The sequence below is a fragment of a genome, unplaced genomic scaffold, assembly GCF_019419815.1.
Source record: "Pyrus x bretschneideri cultivar Hongxiangsu unplaced genomic scaffold, Pyrus_bretschneideri_v1 Contig13, whole genome shotgun sequence".
Lineage (NCBI taxonomy): Eukaryota > Viridiplantae > Streptophyta > Magnoliopsida > Rosales > Rosaceae > Pyrus > Pyrus x bretschneideri.
In genome coordinates, this window is record NW_025999424.1 from 4177517 (window position 1) to 4192939 (window position 15423).

The 15423-nt window shown below is 35.1% G+C and overlaps 2 protein-coding genes across 2 annotated transcripts; one reads left to right on the top strand and one right to left on the bottom strand.

Moving 5' to 3' along the window:
* Positions 1 to 456: 456 nt before the first annotated feature.
* On the bottom strand, positions 457 to 5712 carry LOC103962738 (probable tRNA (guanine(26)-N(2))-dimethyltransferase 2). The gene is made up of 12 exons (XM_009375504.3): positions 5169 to 5712; positions 4116 to 4418; positions 3920 to 4007; positions 3541 to 3662; positions 3285 to 3424; positions 3119 to 3191; positions 2683 to 2771; positions 2484 to 2589; positions 1836 to 2048; positions 1554 to 1748; positions 1227 to 1304; positions 457 to 1040 (listed from the first exon to the last, which is right to left on the bottom strand). The coding sequence occupies exons 1-12, from the start codon at positions 5262 to 5264 to the stop codon at positions 804 to 806; spliced, it is 1740 nt and encodes a 579-aa protein (XP_009373779.2). The 5' UTR covers positions 5265 to 5712; the 3' UTR covers positions 457 to 803.
* A 2139-nt stretch (positions 5713 to 7851) lies between these two features.
* LOC103962772 (MYB-like transcription factor EOBII) lies at positions 7852 to 9846 on the top strand. The gene is made up of 3 exons (XM_048578669.1): positions 7852 to 8617; positions 8800 to 8929; positions 9072 to 9846. The coding sequence occupies exons 1-3, from the start codon at positions 8476 to 8478 to the stop codon at positions 9625 to 9627; spliced, it is 828 nt and encodes a 275-aa protein (XP_048434626.1). The 5' UTR covers positions 7852 to 8475; the 3' UTR covers positions 9628 to 9846.
* Positions 9847 to 15423: the final 5577 nt, after the last annotated feature.

A 15423-nucleotide genomic window follows, 5' to 3' on the forward strand; every position in this document is an offset into this window, starting at 1 on the left:
ATAGCATTTGGGATACTATGCTAGAATTCTATTACAGCTCCAGTTAAGAGATGTGAAGCATGAAGAATCTCTCTTCAGGAAGTGTTAGCTAATCCGGTTAATTGGTCAACGAAATTAGCCATTTCTGTCATTTAGATTGGATAAGCTAGGAAGAATGTTAGAATGATTGATCATATTTGTTAGCCCTATGTTTTTTTATTGCATAATGATGGAATTGACGCGTCATTTAGTCATAGTAATTGATGTAATAAGTACGTATCAACTGTTCCACTCATCTATCCCTCTCTTCATTTAGGTAAAATGTATCTTATTCATGCAGTTCAAGGTGATGCATTCAAGTCCCGCAGCAACGCGCGGGCACATTTTCTAGTAATAACTATGATAAACAAGGGAGCTCCAAGAGCCCATATACTCATGTTTGAATTGTTTGATGTGAAATAACTCAAACATAAGAGATAAGAAACTGGAACTTTAACTGCACTATTTAATATCAGACAGAATTGAAGGATGGAATCAAAATTGAAGCCAATGTGACCAAGATAAATTGCTTACAAACTCAAAAGGTATGCAAATATAAATAAAAATGGTGTATCAAACTCAAAAGTTGCTGAAAATTGGCTTCTAATTAAATAGAAAGTTGCCGCTCCAGTTGCTCATGGCTTAATTAATGGTTGCAAGAAGCCTAGCTCTCTCCACCCGCTGTCTCCAAGTAAAAATGACGAAGGATTATGTGTGTTGTTTCAGTACTGGGATTATGGAGCTCAAGGTCAACTTGGTCGACAAACTTAAAACCACTCATTTCTTCAATTCGGGGTGGGTTGATCTTCAATCTTTTGACGCTTGGCATCATGTTCCTCACCACCTTCATGGTTAAGATGTCCATTGACAGCCTCCGGACCCAAGAGAGAGATGTGTTTGCTGGTGATTGTACGACCTGCCCTAAGCTTTGGCCCCCAGTGCCTTTCTGGATTTGGAAGGAAGCGTGCTACCTTCTTGGTTTGTGCCTTGCTAAGAGACGCAACAGCTCGAGCAAAGTTAGCCTGCAAAAGAGAAAATGTCAGAAAGAGTGGTACGTTAGATATCTCTCTCTGCCCTCTCAAACGCGCACTCACACATGGGTTGATTTGGTCCATGAAATTACATGCACATACCAAAAGAAGAAAAGGAAAGTATAATCAGAAGAAAAAGGAAATCATTATTCGTATCCAAAAATGGGAGAAACATACTTGAAGGATGGGTTCCTTGGCAAGTATCACGGTTCCTGACTGATCCGCTGGCTGAGGTTTCACCGGGTGATTCTTCACCTACACAAAATCAAGGCTCAATAAGATACCATCACACACCCAATGCAACGAAATAGTAAATAGCACTAATCTCATAGAAAGTCTACATAATTTACAGAGTAGAGACGGAGCAAGCAACAACAGAACCACACTGTTAAAAGGGGGGCAGGAAGGAATCTACGTGCAGGGATCTTAAAAGATTGTCTACTATTGAAAAATTAATACACGCATGATGCGAGAAACAAATGAGAGCTGAAAGAGACTGCTCACCCAACAGCGCATTATGTCCCAAATGACATCCATGGGAGCATCTGATTTCAACCCCAATGGGTTTACGTGAGTTCCAGATATACGATACCCTGCATTGATCACAGCAGAACGGAAAATCACAGCAGATGGGGAAGTGCACTTTAATGTGGCACAGAGGTTGTGCAGACTCAAGAACAAAGGAACATCAGGCAGTTCCTGCAAACAATACAGACACATCAGTGAAACTGCATAAGCACATCTAATTTTTGTCTACTAGGACAAATATTAAGACATAGGGCACACCTCTGAAATTGTTGTTAGTACAGCAGAGATGCGACCATAAGCGGGATACCGCTCCTTCATAGATTTCACATCAGATAGTATGGAAGTCACCCATTCTTGATCATGGATAGGAGCAGACCATATAGGTCCACCCATATTGAATTTCTTCCCACAGTCACTGCATTCTTGAGGAACAACGGGACCAAAACCCGGTAGATATCTTACACTGGTATTCTGAAAATGTAAAGGGATTCCTTATCAGAATTGATACAAACTAGGATGAGAAAATAAATCCATTATCTAAAGCTACAAGACTTCAACAGACAAATAACTCTTGGTAAAGCCGTAAAAATAAAAGTGGTCAAACATACTCAACACATACACATGAAAATATTCTGCAAGGGGGCAAAGTTTGCTAATAATAGAGTAATAACTATGAAGATCAATGTGTGTCCTACAATTGAGGTTAACTCTCCTAAAAGATAGTTTCAAAGAATCAACCCTCATAACTCTCTACTTAACTTTTCAAAGTCTTCGTTACAAATAAAATTTAGACGACACTTACATATAGTTCAGGGAAAGCAAGAGAATGAACATTTCTTAGATGATATTTGTCATGAATACATAAGCACAACCTAACTCCCAAGGTATAGTATATCAGCACCATACCTTTGTGACTGTCCTTCCAATAGGCTGAAGATGAAATGAATCGCAGCCAATGCACTGATAAACATAGGATAGCTTAAGGGGAGAGTTCTTCATTGCACTTGCAGAACTGCAACCAATTATTTGAACTATCAGTTAACAGCAAAAGAAAGAAGCCTAGATAGATAACATTAAGTGAATTAAAAGGAAATAGGTCACATACGAGTAGATACGGACGAAAACTCGAACATAAAAGTCCATCTGAACAGATAGCACAGGAACAATGTACCGTTTGTAACGATTTGCATGACTCTGCATTTTATCAAGAAGAAATTATCCGTGCACTGAAATAGAAATATATACAATTTTTATTAACTGAAATATAAATTATGGTCCAATAAGGGTACTCTTCAAGTTCAATCTACCTTCAATCTAAACTTGATTGAAAACCTAAAATTATTATCCACATCATCATTATGCAAACGAAACACCCCACAATAAAGCTGTAAATAGTTGCCATAGAAAAGACGTGCCAACAACTATATTACCAAGGCAAATGCAGTATCAATTCTACTTCCCTTCTGGCTAAATTGTTAATAACAAGTTTCAAGTGGTTTGCACGTTCTAGTTAAAAGCTATAATCAAGGACATAACAATACCTCAATGCAAGCTAGGAGGATCCTCAAAGCCATTTCGTGACAATACTTCCCTCTCAAAGGATAGGAACCATATCTAATCCATAAAACAGTTCGTGATAAGTAAGTCCAAGAATCAGAATAAAATGCTTCAATCAAAGTATATCAGCAGAAAGATATTACTGCTTACTTTGAATAGCAAACCTCCCCATTTCCACCACATAGCACTGCCATATCAGTTGCTGTACACATTAGCAATCCTCCATCAACAACAGATTGAACTGCAGAGTCCAAGAAGACAGAGGGAGAACCATAAGGATCAAGATCAACCTGAAACACCAATAACCAGCAAAGAGTATGTTACTGCCTTATGAAGTGTCAAAATAATAGGAATCCACCCAAAGAAATTAATCTGCAGTGATGAATATAAAACAGCATAAGCATACCACATCAAATTCTTTTGGATGGGTGAGCATATGCACACGAGCATCAGCAAGATGTGATTCCACCTTTGAACATGCAACTGAACCATTGAACTTGATATTTCTCCTACAAGCTTCAACTGCACCTGAAGGAAGACAAACATTGGTGATAACTGTTATGATGCTTACAAGTAATTAGAAAAGCCCATATGCAGCTACAACTTATGTATATCAATATGTATTTAAATAGAAACTAGAAGTCCATAATCTCATCTAATTTGGGTCTAAATGCCCATTAGTTCTTCATTTCTTTTCAGGACAAACAAAGTAATCTTTAAAAGGTTAACACAAAAAATGGCCATATACATTTAAGTGCAGTAGTTAGAGACAACCTAAAACTTACCTTTATCATTGTCTAAAGCAACAACTTTACCAATTCCTTCCACTTCACGAGCATACCTAAGAGCTCTTAAACCAGAAGCTGACAGGGCCTGTGAACGAAAATGATACAAAACAGAAATGTGAATTGACATCTTCCAGAGTAAAGAGCAAAGACTAAAGAAACTAATTAATTGATCGAATCAAAATTCATGAAAAACCTCAAGAACTCTTGGTGGCTTCAGTTCCCCACGCCATTTTCCCTCAGTGACCTTGTCTGGTTTTTCTGAAACGCTACATGGTTCACCTTGTGATATCTCTGCTGCCATTTCACAATCTCCATTGGTTTTTTCTTCATTAATAGCAGGCTCATTAGGTACTTCTTCTACAACAGAATTTGAAGCATCTTTGTCAGACTCCTTCGGTGCAGGTTTTGCTTTCTTGGACGATCTTGCTTCATGCTCCTCCTTGCGTTTGGTTATGAATGTCCTCAGAACAGCAACTGATATGTCTCTGTTGTTAACCTAATAATTACAGACTGAAAAAATCAACATTCCCTCTAAATTACAAAATCTAAAAGTCAGCCAGCAAACTGAAGTGAATAAATGCCACCAGCACATACTCATGCTAAAAACTGAACAATCACCCATGTTGAAAAGCACCCCCTACATAATATTTACTATACGAAGAAAATTGCTACTAACATAATCAAAACGGGATTAACTCTTCAAAAACAAAGACCACAGGGCTGTAGACAAGTTAAAGCTTATCTATAGGTTAACTAGTCTTGCTTTGTCTATAAGCACATCCAATCTAGGTTGAACTTTCAAATATACTCTCTTTGTTTATCTGTTCTGCCCTTACTTAATTTGCGCTCCATATATAAAGCGTAAGCAGAAATACTAAATGATAAGCCAATTGAGCAATACATAATTCAACATATGGATTGGCACAAATGCTCCACCCAAATGCGAGACACAACTAACTTTTACACTACAAGGCTCCACCACACACATTCCTCAACGATTACTAATAAAAGAAAACAAAACCTTTCGCATGTCGAAATTCTTCAATTCTAAGCGTTAAGCTTTCCTATTGCTACACTATTTCCCCAGCAGCCAATCCCAACTTTTGAACAACTAACACTGAGCCAGCAAACATCCAATTCAGAATAACTCAAAACACAAAAAAAACCCCACAAACATTTCATCTAAAAATCCCATCAAACCTCACAACCCAATTCAAAAAATCACAAAAAGAGAAGATTTTGGCACCTGAGTTTTATTGTAAAAGACTTGGTTCTTAGCATGCATGAGAATCTCAGCCTCTCCTTCCTTAATGATGGCATAATCACTGAGATCGGTCGTCATGTTCCTTCACTTTCATGCAAACAAAAACCACCCCCGAATCTCTTCCTTCCCCGAACAAACGCAGAACTGTAAAAAGCAGGAGGCTTTCTCTTCCCCTTCTTCTTCTTCTTCTATGGAAGCTGTGGGTGGAGTCTGCGAATTTGTGCAGGGAGTCTGAGAGTTTGTGCAACTAGCATCAAACTGAAGACTTTTTATATGCAGACAACAAATATGCTTATTAATTTGAAAACCCTATCTTTTCCTGCTAATCGCGATAAAAGTTATGATTTTTCGGATAAATTGAAACCTTTCTTTTTCTCCTTTTTCGGCTTAAACCCTAAATCTCACCCGGTACACTTCAGAAAATAACGGTGGGTTTTCGCTAACATGAACAGGAAGTTATGGAGATAGTGCGCAGACTGGGTGGGGTGTCGGGTAACTCCCAATCCGGGGCTCCAAATAAAAATTGGAAACAAAAACATTTTTTAAGAGATTGTTCGCGGAAGTGAGAGAGATTGCTAATATGGTAATGGAAATTTTTATATGTAACGAAAAACTATGAATATTATTTGGTTACGGGTTTTTATATGATTATATGGGTTCTTAATCTGTATATATCTATATATATTTCTAATATAGTCTAGTTGTCTTCCTCTTCATTTGTAAAGTGAAAAGTGTTAGATTTGATTCTCGTCAAAGAAGAATTTGAACATATTATTTCTAGCTCATTGTAAGGTTAAGCCCACCCCCTCCACTTAGTGTAAATAATATCATTTGTTTAAATAAAAAATTTGAAAATAAAAAAAAATAAAAACCGGAAAACGGAAGGTAACAACAGAAGGAAAAGTATAGAGCCCAATTAACAAGCACAGGCTTGAATCCAACTCCACAAAACCTAACCACCCGCCGACCCACCGGGCATCTCACGCCTCTCCCCTCTTTCCACACCCTCCCAAGCCCAAACATTTCCTCCAAAACATATCTTTCCTCACTTGATGATGATAGTATGCCCCCAAAGATGGCCTCCAATGAATCAAACATTGCATTACAAGCCCTCAATCGACTTGTCCACTAAATGGCTCAAATTCTGGTGAGCTTCTTTCTACCAACACCACCAATTTGGGTGACATTAACCTCACCATACCTAAACATATATCTTCCCTCTCTAACTGGCGGGATTCACCTCTAAAAAATGTAAAATTACATGTTTATTTACAATTTTTTTTTCGACCAAAATATTTATTTTACATCTCGTCCATCAGAGAATTTTTTTATTTTACATCTCGTCCATTAGAGAATTTTTCTGCTAACCAAAAATGCAAAATGTTCATTTGAATGCATTTGCATCTCCAATAAGAAATTCTCTCGACAATTTTCTTATAAGCCATGCATCTTATCATTTCTAAACTTATAATATCAGATTTATGAAATCTGATATTACTCCCAATAGAAAGACGAAGAGTAGGCTTTGAGGGTTTTCTCAAATTTTCTATTTGTTGTACTGCCGACAGACATGGATTTAAGCATCCACTGTTGATGGTAATCCTCCATATTGCAGTGGATCTTAACTGTTGAATTCATGATTATTCTACGTCGTTCAAATTTAACAATAAAGAAATGTCACTTATTAGCTAGGAACATTATATGGTTCAAAGTGTGCTACACTACCTACCTAATCACTAACTAATTCTAAAGCCTTTTTCTATGATTATGCTCCCTACGATATAAAATCTGCAAAAAAAACCCTAGCTACCCCAAATGAAATTCATGGTGTAAATTGTAATTAGCTAGATCGTTCGAGAAGCCATATATATATTGACATCCACTTAATTAAGCAGAAATAATATCGTATAATATATATAGATGAAGGAGGTTCAATTAATTTTAAATGTTAATTGATGGACAAAAATGTTTAGATATGTATGGGTTAGATTGATAGGGATAGTTCCCAGTTTTGTCCAACATAAAGTAGGGTTTCGAGGTCATTGCTGAAGTAATAGTACTCAAAGGGGTAAGGAGGAGCAAAAGCTTTTGTAAACTATTTTCTTTTCTTCGATCCCATCAAATCGAGGATTTTATACAGTGAATCTTTAAGCATGACAAGATCTTGAAACTCTTATCTTATGTAATCTTTTCAAAGATTAGCACTAATATATAGTTTCTATGTACATCATTACCTATATTAGGCATAGAATGCATAAACAAATGAGCTAAGCCAATTAAGCACTTCTCAACTTTCCAAATAAGTTACTTAAACAAAGTTCAAAGGCCAGGTGTAGGATAGGTGACTCATCAATCCCCTCTCCTTTCAATACTTTATGCCCCCCATTACCTTAAATAGCATCCTAGAAACTTCTTTGCGTGCTTAAAAAAATAGAGGTCATTAACCATTAACAATATTAATGCTGATTAAGTATGCAAATACTTTTATCACAGATGTTAAACCCTAGTTGGATACAAGCCACTGTCCAAGGAGACATCAACAACCCACTAACTCATTTCGGCTTAGTTAAGATTTTATGCTTAATTTCTTTAGAGTAATGTTAGGGAGATTAAATTTGTGGATAAAGTTTTGAAAACTAAAGGACATGGAAGTTGATGATTGATTTATTACTTACACGTTAATATAACATGCTTATTCTAATTTGTGACATATCATTTAGTTTGCAAATTTAGTCTCCCTAGCATTACCCATTTCTTTATTAAGAAACTTCTTCATTAATCTTAAATAACAATGACAGAAAAGTTATACAATGTGGCTTTGTGTGTTTTTTTTTTTTTTTTTTAATTTTATTTTATCGAAATGTAGCTTTGTGGCTACAAGGAATATTGGTGGTGATGTCATATAATATGCGGAGTAGGGTTTGACGAGCCAGCTGTTCTGCTGTGATTGGAAAAAGGTGTTGAGCTGGTTGAGACCCATGTCTCAACACGTGTACTCAGGTTTGTAGAGGGAAGGGTCAATTCGATTTTATGATGTGGAGAGAGACAGAAGCAGAGATTCGATTCAAAGATATTGACTGAGATCATCAAAATGCATTAAACCAAACAAATTAAATATTCAAGTCACTGATTCAGAGGGAGGATATATGCCATGTATTATGTGTATATATAAGAGGAAGTTAACCTAGCCATGCATTGTGCTATAACCAGTGTGCGATAGAATACGAAGAAAACAAACAAGTACTACTTATTGAGTTGAGTTGAAAGAGATCAAAGTGCGAACTTAAAGATGGTAGCTATGATGGGTTGGGGTGGTGTTGGAGAACAAGGATGGAGGAAAGGTCCTTGGACTCCTGAGGAGGATAAGCTGCTCAGTGAATATGTCACCTTACATGGGGATGGAAGATGGAGTTCTGTGCCTAGGTCTACAGGTAATCAATCAAGTTAACTAGTCTGTTGACTGCTTTTTAACTACTTTTTTTACACCAGTTCTAATTATTTAAATGTGATATATTGTTTATGAGAGCTTTAATTTCGGATTAACTGATAATCTTAGACATGCATGCATGCTCACTTAGGGTTTTTTCTTCTTTAACAAAAATACTATTTTCAGGTCTGAACAGGAATGGGAAAAGTTGCAGACTCAGATGGGTGAATTATCTGAGGCCAGGACTGAAGAAAGGGCATATAACACCTCAGGAGGAAGGCATCATCATTGAATTGCATGCTTTATGGGGTAACAAGTAAGTAATAATACCCTAGCTAACTAATGCTCTCTCTCTCTCCCTCTCTCTCTCTCTCTCTCTCTCTCTCTCTCGATTAAATAATTATCAAAAGTACACAATATCTTTTATTTCTAATGTGAATTGTTATATGAATTTACAGATGGTCCACCATTGCAAGATACTTGCCAGGCAGAACCGACAATGAGATAAAAAACTTCTGGAGAACCCATTTCAAAAAGAAAGAGAAATGCACTCAGAAGCAAGAGAAACGAAAAGCAGAGATTCTAAAAGCAAAACAACAACAATTAGAGGAAGATCAAAACATGAAAGCAAGAGCCACTACACCACACCATCATTGGGAAGCCTGCAGCCAAGGAATAATAAGCAATATGAATAATATTGATATCCATGAAACACAAGCAACATGGCAAGAAAATATGGAGGAAGACAAATATTGCTTACCAAAATTGATGCACCAAGCAAGTGTGGAATTTTGGTCAGATTTATTAGGAGAAGAAGGGTTTTATAAGCTCTGGAACTTAGACGACGTAAGCGGTCGAATGGATTTGCAGCAACACACAAGCTTAAGCCAGTGCAACAAAGCAGCCATGCAGATCAATAATCAAGGAATTACTGCGGCTTTATCTTCTGGAGGGGAATCGTGCAATATATCATTGCAGAATGGAAGTGAAACTAGTTCACCTGCTTTATTTTGAGGAGGATACTCCAACACTTTCTCCAATGTAGGAGGCCACATCTTCCAATTAGAAATGCTGATCATTCATTAGATTGGTACTAAAATTATTTTTCTGTCGCCGACTGACACGATCGATGATGAACTTCTGATCCAGCTAGCTAGTTAGCTATAAGCGTATCAATAAAATTCTATATGCTGGTTTATGTTTCGAAAGCGTTATTGTACTATTGTTAATTTTGATTTGCATATATATATATATGATAAATAAAGGTAGTGTGGTCTTTTATATATTCCTAGCGTATGTATCCATTTAACTTTTTTTTAGACGAGTAATCAGTGGGAAATGAGGAAGAAAACACAGTACATGTGGACTTCTAATCAGCATACAGACTAGAAAGATCGGAAAGAAAACACAGTTTCATGCATTAAACTTGTTTTAAAAGGCACTGATCTCTAAACATTGGAAACTTTGTTTTGCAACAAATTAATAATTAGTTTTAAATGGAAAATTAATGGTAATTGGTCGAGAAAAAGTCTTGATTTTATCACTATAACCCCAATCAAAAGGACTGAAAACGCATTAGGAGCTGCACTGATCAAAACCTCATCATGGACTAAGTCATTTGTCTATATACACAATAAAAACTAGGGTGCTTTAGATTTTGGTCCTTACAATTCATTATTTCTAGATAAAAACCCATCTATCTTTAAAGATCCAGATTAAGCCCAAATTTAAAATTTGCAAACATATAGGAACACTATTGACATATTAATACAATTTATTTACACTCATGCCACTCATACTTTATGGTCCCTTTTCCAAATTCCTAAATTTATGCCAAATTAAAAGTAGTAGAAAAAGTGAAATAAAATGAAAAAAGTGTTTGCATTAACCGTATCGATGTCAAACTAGAAAAGTAATTTTTTTTTCGTGATATATTTTGTAGCAATTTTATCCATATTAATTGGTAGGTAAATTAGTTTGTTTCAATTATTTAAAAAAAAATACTACACCTATATTATATATTTTGAATCAAATAACATTCTTCTAACTTGTAGGTAAATTATTTTCTATGTATTGTTATATATGTTAGACATGTTTTGTTGTTGTATAAACATGAGTGGAACATAATATTGTTGATTTTATACATCAAACTGCATTTCTTTTGTTATAGGTAAATTATTTTCCATGTACAAGTACTTATGTTAGGCAAGTTTTGTTATTGGTACATACAATATTTTGTATCATTGTAAAGAAAGATGTTACATTACACCCATGGTATAATTGTTGTAGGTAAATTATTGAAAATTAATTTGTAGTTAGGTAATGAACATTTTGCATCATTGGAAATGAACATTTCAAAGCGTAGGTAGGTAAATTAATTTGTTCTAATTATATATAAAAAAAATTACGCTACACCTAGCTATATTTAATTTTTCCAATTATTAAAAAAATTTATACTACACCCAACCAAATAACATTTCTCTAACTTGTAGGTAAATTATTTTTCATGTATTGTTAGATATGTTAGGCACGTTTTATTGTTGTATAAACATGGGTGTAACATAGTATTTTTAATACTATACATCGAACTACATTTCTTCTTAATATAGGTAAATTATTTCTTTTTTTTAATATACATCGAACTATATTTCTTCTTAATATACATCGAATTACACCCATGGTATAATTGTTCGTAGGTAAATTAATGTGCATGTAGATAATGAAATACAATGTTCTAATATATTAATAAAAAAAGGATAAATTCAAAAGTATGCAAGAGTAGGGTGAAAAAACTGAATCGAATAGTTTTATGAAAATTCAATAGCTTTCTAAAAAATTAATATGCAATAAATTTTTAACATTAATGTTTTTTTTTTCTTGTTGCAAAATCATTTACTATTTCCTTACAATTAATTATCTACATCAAGTATGTAATAGGGGTATTTTAGGCATGTGAAAAATGTAAAATGTGTGAATTAATATGAAGTTAATGAATTTGCTTATGTGTATCCTAGTCATTGGGTTTTCTTTGAGTAAAAAATTTATGTAGGGTTTTATGTAAAGAAAATGGAGTTTGAAGGGCTAAGGTCATATTTTCACGGGTGCTTTAGATTTTGGCCCTTTGATGCGAGATTTATACGCACACAAATTAAACCCTCTTTTTGTCAATTGTAGTATAAGTATAAGTAGGGATCGTTCTGGACCGGGGATTAGGAGGGATTGTTAATCTCTTGGAAACTGACTCAAAAACGTAAAAACAAGATAAAACACTAAACTAAACTCAAAGAATGTGAAACTAAACGTTAAAACACTAAGACAAACCAAAAGACTCAAAATGCAAAAACACAAACTAAATTGATTTCTAACTAAATTGAACAATAAAGTAAAGGGGGATTGGATTTGGACGACTTTAAACTAAAAATGGAAACTTGGAAACAAAACAAATTGTAAATATGGATTTGACGGAAGTGAATGGATGGGAAGCTAGGTAAGGGGTTCATCGCCACACATGTTATACTTGCATACAAAACGATTTCTAATTGCTTTTCAATAAATTATGAATTCTCAACGCCCCGGGTTAATTAGGTCCGCTTAAATTAACCGTCAAGTTTTCCTTAAGTTAATGAATTGGATGATTGCATACGACAATCCAAAGCATTCCTCACAAGTTCCCTACATGAATTGCATAATAGAGATACAAGCAAGAATCATTAAGCATCATGAAAACTATAAGTGTTGACGAGGCATTCGTTACTATGATTGCATGAAACTTATGCCAAGAATATGTTTAACGCGATTGTTTATAAGCAACCTCCACTACTTGTGAATATAAGTTCATAACTATTACGTGAAACTCACTTATATTCTAGCGTCAAATTCATGCATGAAAATTAAGCGTTCATTCTTAATAAACATACATAAATAGGTTATCAATCAAACAGTTAAACAAATTGAATTCACAACTTATGAAACGTAATTAAAAGCAATCAAATCATATTACAAACATAAACATAGTTTCGAATCACCCCCTAGCTAAAGGGGGTTTAGTTCGTCATAACTTTGAAATCAAAGAAACACCTAAACATTCCAACAACTCAAAACTTGAATTGTATGAACGTTTAAGCACTCTTTTCTTCCATTTCTCATACGTACAAAACAAAGAGAATTAAAATGAAACCTTGAAATCAAAGAAACACCTAAACATTCCAACAACTCAAAACTTGAATTGTATGAACGTTTAGGCACTCTTCTCTTCCTCGTTGTTGTAGCACAAGGTTTAAGGATAGGTAGGTTGGGGGGATGGAAGTGTTGGGGAATTATGGAAATGGATGAGGAGTGGTAGAAATGGAAGATGGTTTTTGGATTCTAAGGGAGAGAAACTCACGGCTAAGGAAGTGTTTGTGGTGTGTTGTGTTGTGAATGAGATGATTTTTGAATGAATAAATGCAAGGGTATTTATAGGAGGAGTGGAGATGTATATGGCTATTTGTTTAAGGTGTTTGTGGCTACAATGATGAAGAATTGCATGTGGAAATAAAAGGGAAAATGTGGTGAAATGATGAAGTAGGAAGGTGGAAATGCATGTGAGATGTTTGTGGAATAAAGAATGAATGGTGGAATGATGAAGAGTTGCATAAAGAATGCATGTAGGGTTAGCTAGGTTGTGTGATGATGAGTGTATGTGGAATAAAGAATGAATGGTGGTGTAATGATGAAGTGAATGCATGTGGAATTAAAGAGGGAGAATGTGATGAAATGATGAAGTAGGAAGGTGGAAATGCATGTGAGATGTTGGAAAGGAATTGGGTTAAAGAATGGGAGTGCATGTGCAAGGTTGTTGTTGTGATAAGTGATAAGTGATAGGTGTATGGTTATGATAAGGAGATGAATGAATGATATGTTAAGTGATAAATGAATGATATGTGGTGATGATAAGTGATGATAGGTGGTTTTGATAAGTGATAAGTGAATGGAAGTGAATGACATGATAAGTAAATGATATGTGGTGAGTGATAAGTGAATGGAAGTGATAATAAGGCTATTTTAAAAGGCTAGGGTTTAAGTACATAGAATGGGTCTAAAATAGGTTGGTTTGCATGGCATAATATGTTTGATTGGGCTAGAGGTTTTCCATGGCTCAAAGGATTTGTTTGATTGGGCTAGGCCCTTTGTTTGATGTCCCCAAAGAGCATACAAGGCTTCAATTTCGTCCATCCTCTTTGCTCCATGATTAAGCTATCCAATCCATGCCCAAAAGTGCCCTAAATAGCCTCAAAATGCACTTTCTTGCTCCCTAAGCCCTTAGAACCTGAAAACACACAAAAGAAGCATAAAGGACTAAAATAACTATGAATTACCAACATAGATGCACGAAAACAAGCTAAGTAAGTCGCCTAATTATGCTCCTATCAAATACCCCCACACTTATCTTTTGCTAGTCCTCGAGCAAAACAGAAAGAAAAACAAAACAAAACGAAACGAAACAAAACAAGTAAAACACAACCTAAACCTTCCAACAACCGTCTTAGGGATTTCCAATGCACATGACATGTTAGAAATCATCATTCTCACAGATTTTAGTCATCTTCACACTTAAGTACATTCTTAATCATAGTCACCATATACTAGTTCACAATTAAGCATTTAAAACCATGTTTTGAATGTAGTAACATGCCTTAGAGAATTTGCTCAATTCCTTACAAGATATGCACTCGATTTTCACTCAGAATTTCTAACTACACACCCTAATCTAGTCATATGTGAGAAGATTGATGTAAACATGAAAACGAACACTCACATATATGTATCACAAAGAACGCAATTTCTGGAGTTAATAAGCATGTTTAGATATGATCTCATGAATGGAATGCTACTACTTAGACGCGAGAACCAGTGACACCATATGCTCATACCAAATTCAAACTCCACAATTGAAATACATAACACTCAAGATTGAAGTCACGGGTTGTAATGGGGCTTGGGGCGTGTGGATAACAAAGAAGGGATATGGAAAACAACGGTTCTTAAAGAAATAGTGAGCAAGGCAATTGAATCAACTTAGAATTCACTTTTGAATGAAAACTCAACTTTGGAACAAAAAGGGAGACAATTTAGGGCCAGAATTGGTGTTTTGAGCCCTTACTTCAATCACTCATTCTTTCATTTTTTTCAAGCTTTTTTTTTTTTTTTTTTTTTTTTTTTTTTCTTTCTTTTTTTTTTTTTCTGTTTTTCTTTTTTTTTGAAACTCAAAACATACTTAAGAACAAGCATTCCTTCTCCCACACTCATTTTCTTGCATAATGTAACTCAAAAGGAATTCATTTAAGTCATGCTCACTATCTTCTAAGAACAAAGGTGTGGATTGTCCTAAACTAGGCTAGGTGAGGATAATGTGGTTTGACAAAGAATAAAGGCTAAACAAAGCTCAACGGGGGTAAAACTTACAACATATACGAAATATGGGAAGTGAGGTTATTTGGCTATGGTGGCAATTACACAACTTCATCTTGAATATGTTATGTAAATCAATAACATGCTTTGAATGAAATGGGCATGAGTTCTAGCATTTGGAACTATATGATGAAACGCCTTCTAAGTAGTAACCAAGCAAATAATAATGAGATCATGCAACAACTTTAGAAAACAAGAAATCACAGATTATACTCTCCAAAGAACGTTATAGGCTCAAGTTTTTCAGGGTTGTAGCGTTTGTTTGAGTTCCTTCCTTCAAGCATGTTACAAAAACGAATTTTTCTTTTATGATTGCATGTGAATTCATACGTTATAACCATAACCAAGCATATACCAAGA

Coding starts and splice junctions, on each gene's coding strand:
- LOC103962738 (XM_009375504.3), bottom strand. CDS start 5,264: ATGACGACCGATCTCAGTGATTATGCCATCATTAAGGAAGGAGAGGCT. Junction 4,008..4,115: donor AGCCACCAAGAGTTCTTGAG/GTTTTTCATGAA, acceptor TTTCGTTCACAG/GCCCTGTCAGCTTCTGGTTT. Junction 1,041..1,226: donor CCAAGGAACCCATCCTTCAA/GTATGTTTCTCC, acceptor TCTCTTTTGCAG/GCTAACTTTGCTCGAGCTGT.
- LOC103962772 (XM_048578669.1), top strand. CDS start 8,476: ATGGTAGCTATGATGGGTTGGGGTGGTGTTGGAGAACAAGGATGGAGG. Junction 8,618..8,799: donor TTCTGTGCCTAGGTCTACAG/GTAATCAATCAA, acceptor TACTATTTTCAG/GTCTGAACAGGAATGGGAAA. Junction 8,930..9,071: donor CATGCTTTATGGGGTAACAA/GTAAGTAATAAT, acceptor ATGAATTTACAG/ATGGTCCACCATTGCAAGAT.